Source organism: Sinocyclocheilus rhinocerous, unplaced genomic scaffold (assembly GCF_001515625.1).
Source record: "Sinocyclocheilus rhinocerous isolate Xijiao unplaced genomic scaffold, SAMN03320098_v1.1 scaffold33928, whole genome shotgun sequence".
Lineage (NCBI taxonomy): Eukaryota > Metazoa > Chordata > Actinopteri > Cypriniformes > Cyprinidae > Sinocyclocheilus > Sinocyclocheilus rhinocerous.
This window is the reverse complement of record NW_015625975.1, coordinates 31-1,656: the sequence shown is the minus strand read 5'-3', so window position 1 is coordinate 1,656 and position 1,626 is coordinate 31. Positions and strand designations below refer to the sequence as shown.

General features: G+C 33.6%; 1 protein-coding gene across 1 annotated transcript in view; it reads left to right on the top strand.

The window, feature by feature from the left end:
- The window catches only part of LOC107706642 (ribonuclease inhibitor-like), a gene marked incomplete at both ends in the record, with an annotated part of 7,094 nt that extends 6,018 nt beyond the window's left edge, over positions 1–1,076 (top strand). The window contains 2 exons of the mRNA XM_016510414.1: positions 591–764; positions 906–1,076. Of these exons, the coding sequence (XP_016365900.1) occupies positions 591–764; positions 906–1,076 (345 nt within the window). The remainder of the gene's footprint in view (positions 1–590; positions 765–905) is intronic.
- Positions 1,077–1,626: the final 550 nt, after the last annotated feature.

Here is a 1,626-nt window from a genome sequence, read left to right as displayed (position 1 = left end):
TTGCTACACTTCTACTGTACTGATGAAAACAGTACAGATTTTATAATTCCTCAAATGGTAAACAAGTTAAGCAATTGTCAATAAATTAAGTAATTTATTTACACAAATGCAATAAATATTCAAACATCACATAATGTCCTCTAAACATTACAATTTAGTAGGGATTGTCGCTACTATTTTAGTGTTTTTAGTCCATTTTTCACATACCAAAAAAGTGTCGCGTACATTGACTAATAACAGATTCTCTTCAATCTGTACAAAATGAAAAATATATTTGATATATAAAAAAATTATTCATTAAAGAAAACATTCTGTATTAATTCTTAATAAATTCTGTATAAAGCCTTCTATGAGCATTAGTTTATGGTTGTAAAATTAACACCTAAAAGGAATGCTTTTGAAACCAATTACAAACTCTAGGAACGACTAAAAACCAAAAGCAACATCACAGTAATACATTAACTATGGAAACATATTAGTGGGGATGATCTGTGTTTGCTGAACTCCACCCATAAGCAGGATGGGAGCAGCAAATGGTATAAAATTACAACAAGATTATCTCATCTAAAATTGTCTTCTGTTTCCTGTAGGTTTTTGAAAAGTCCTGCTGCAGAGAAAGCGTGTGAGTATCTCACTAAAGTACTGCAAATAAGTCCATTACTTCTGACAGAACTGGATCTGAGTGAAGATAAATTAGGAGATCTGGATGGGGAGAAGCTCTCTGCTCTTTTGATAGACTCTCATAGCAAACTGGAGACAATGAAGTGAGTGAGCATGAGTTTATACATTATAACTTTTATGATTACAAAAGACTGTCAGTGACATGTGTAGCAGATATAAAGAACTGTTGATCTGATGTGTGTTGAATATATACTGAATAATAAATAATGCTGTTTTGTGTACAGGCTGAATAATTGTAAGCGGACAGAGAAAAGCTGTCAAGTTCTAGCTACTGTTCTCTCTTCCAAAACCATCCTGAAAGAGATGAACCTGAACAACAGCCGTCTGCTGAACTCAGGAGTCAAAGAGATCTGTGAGGGACTGAAGAATCCTGTGTGTGAGCTGAAGATACTCAAGTGAGTACATTTCACCATAAACTGCTGTTCATTTAAGCTGACACGAACATTTACATTATGTCAGTGTGATTTTTTTCTTTTTTTATGGAGAGGGGTTCTTTTTTTCCATTGAATTGTAAAGAAAGCTGGCCAACCAATAAGATTCTCACTTTGTTAACATGCCCTCAGCCAACACATTAAACTATACATTGGTGGCTCACAAACAGACTATTTGGTTTAGTGACATTGAATAGCAGAAGGGGAATCAGGAACAGGCATTGGAGATTGATATTGAGCAGCTTTAGTGGTAATACATTCCATTCAATAAAAATATGGATAGGATTGGCTAAAAAGGATGAACTGTTTGAAAACATGTAAGAACTGTTTATCTTTATTTATTCCTCTGTCATGCCCCTGCAGATGTGAACCAAATGGATTTTGAATGCTGCTTCCAAAAGACTAAAAAAAATGTTTTTACTCTTGATAATTCAGTTTCACAATTTTTTTTAAGCTAGGGCTCTAGCTTAAAGTCCAAAATTTGACTAAATATGAATTTTTAGCTTTTTGTGAA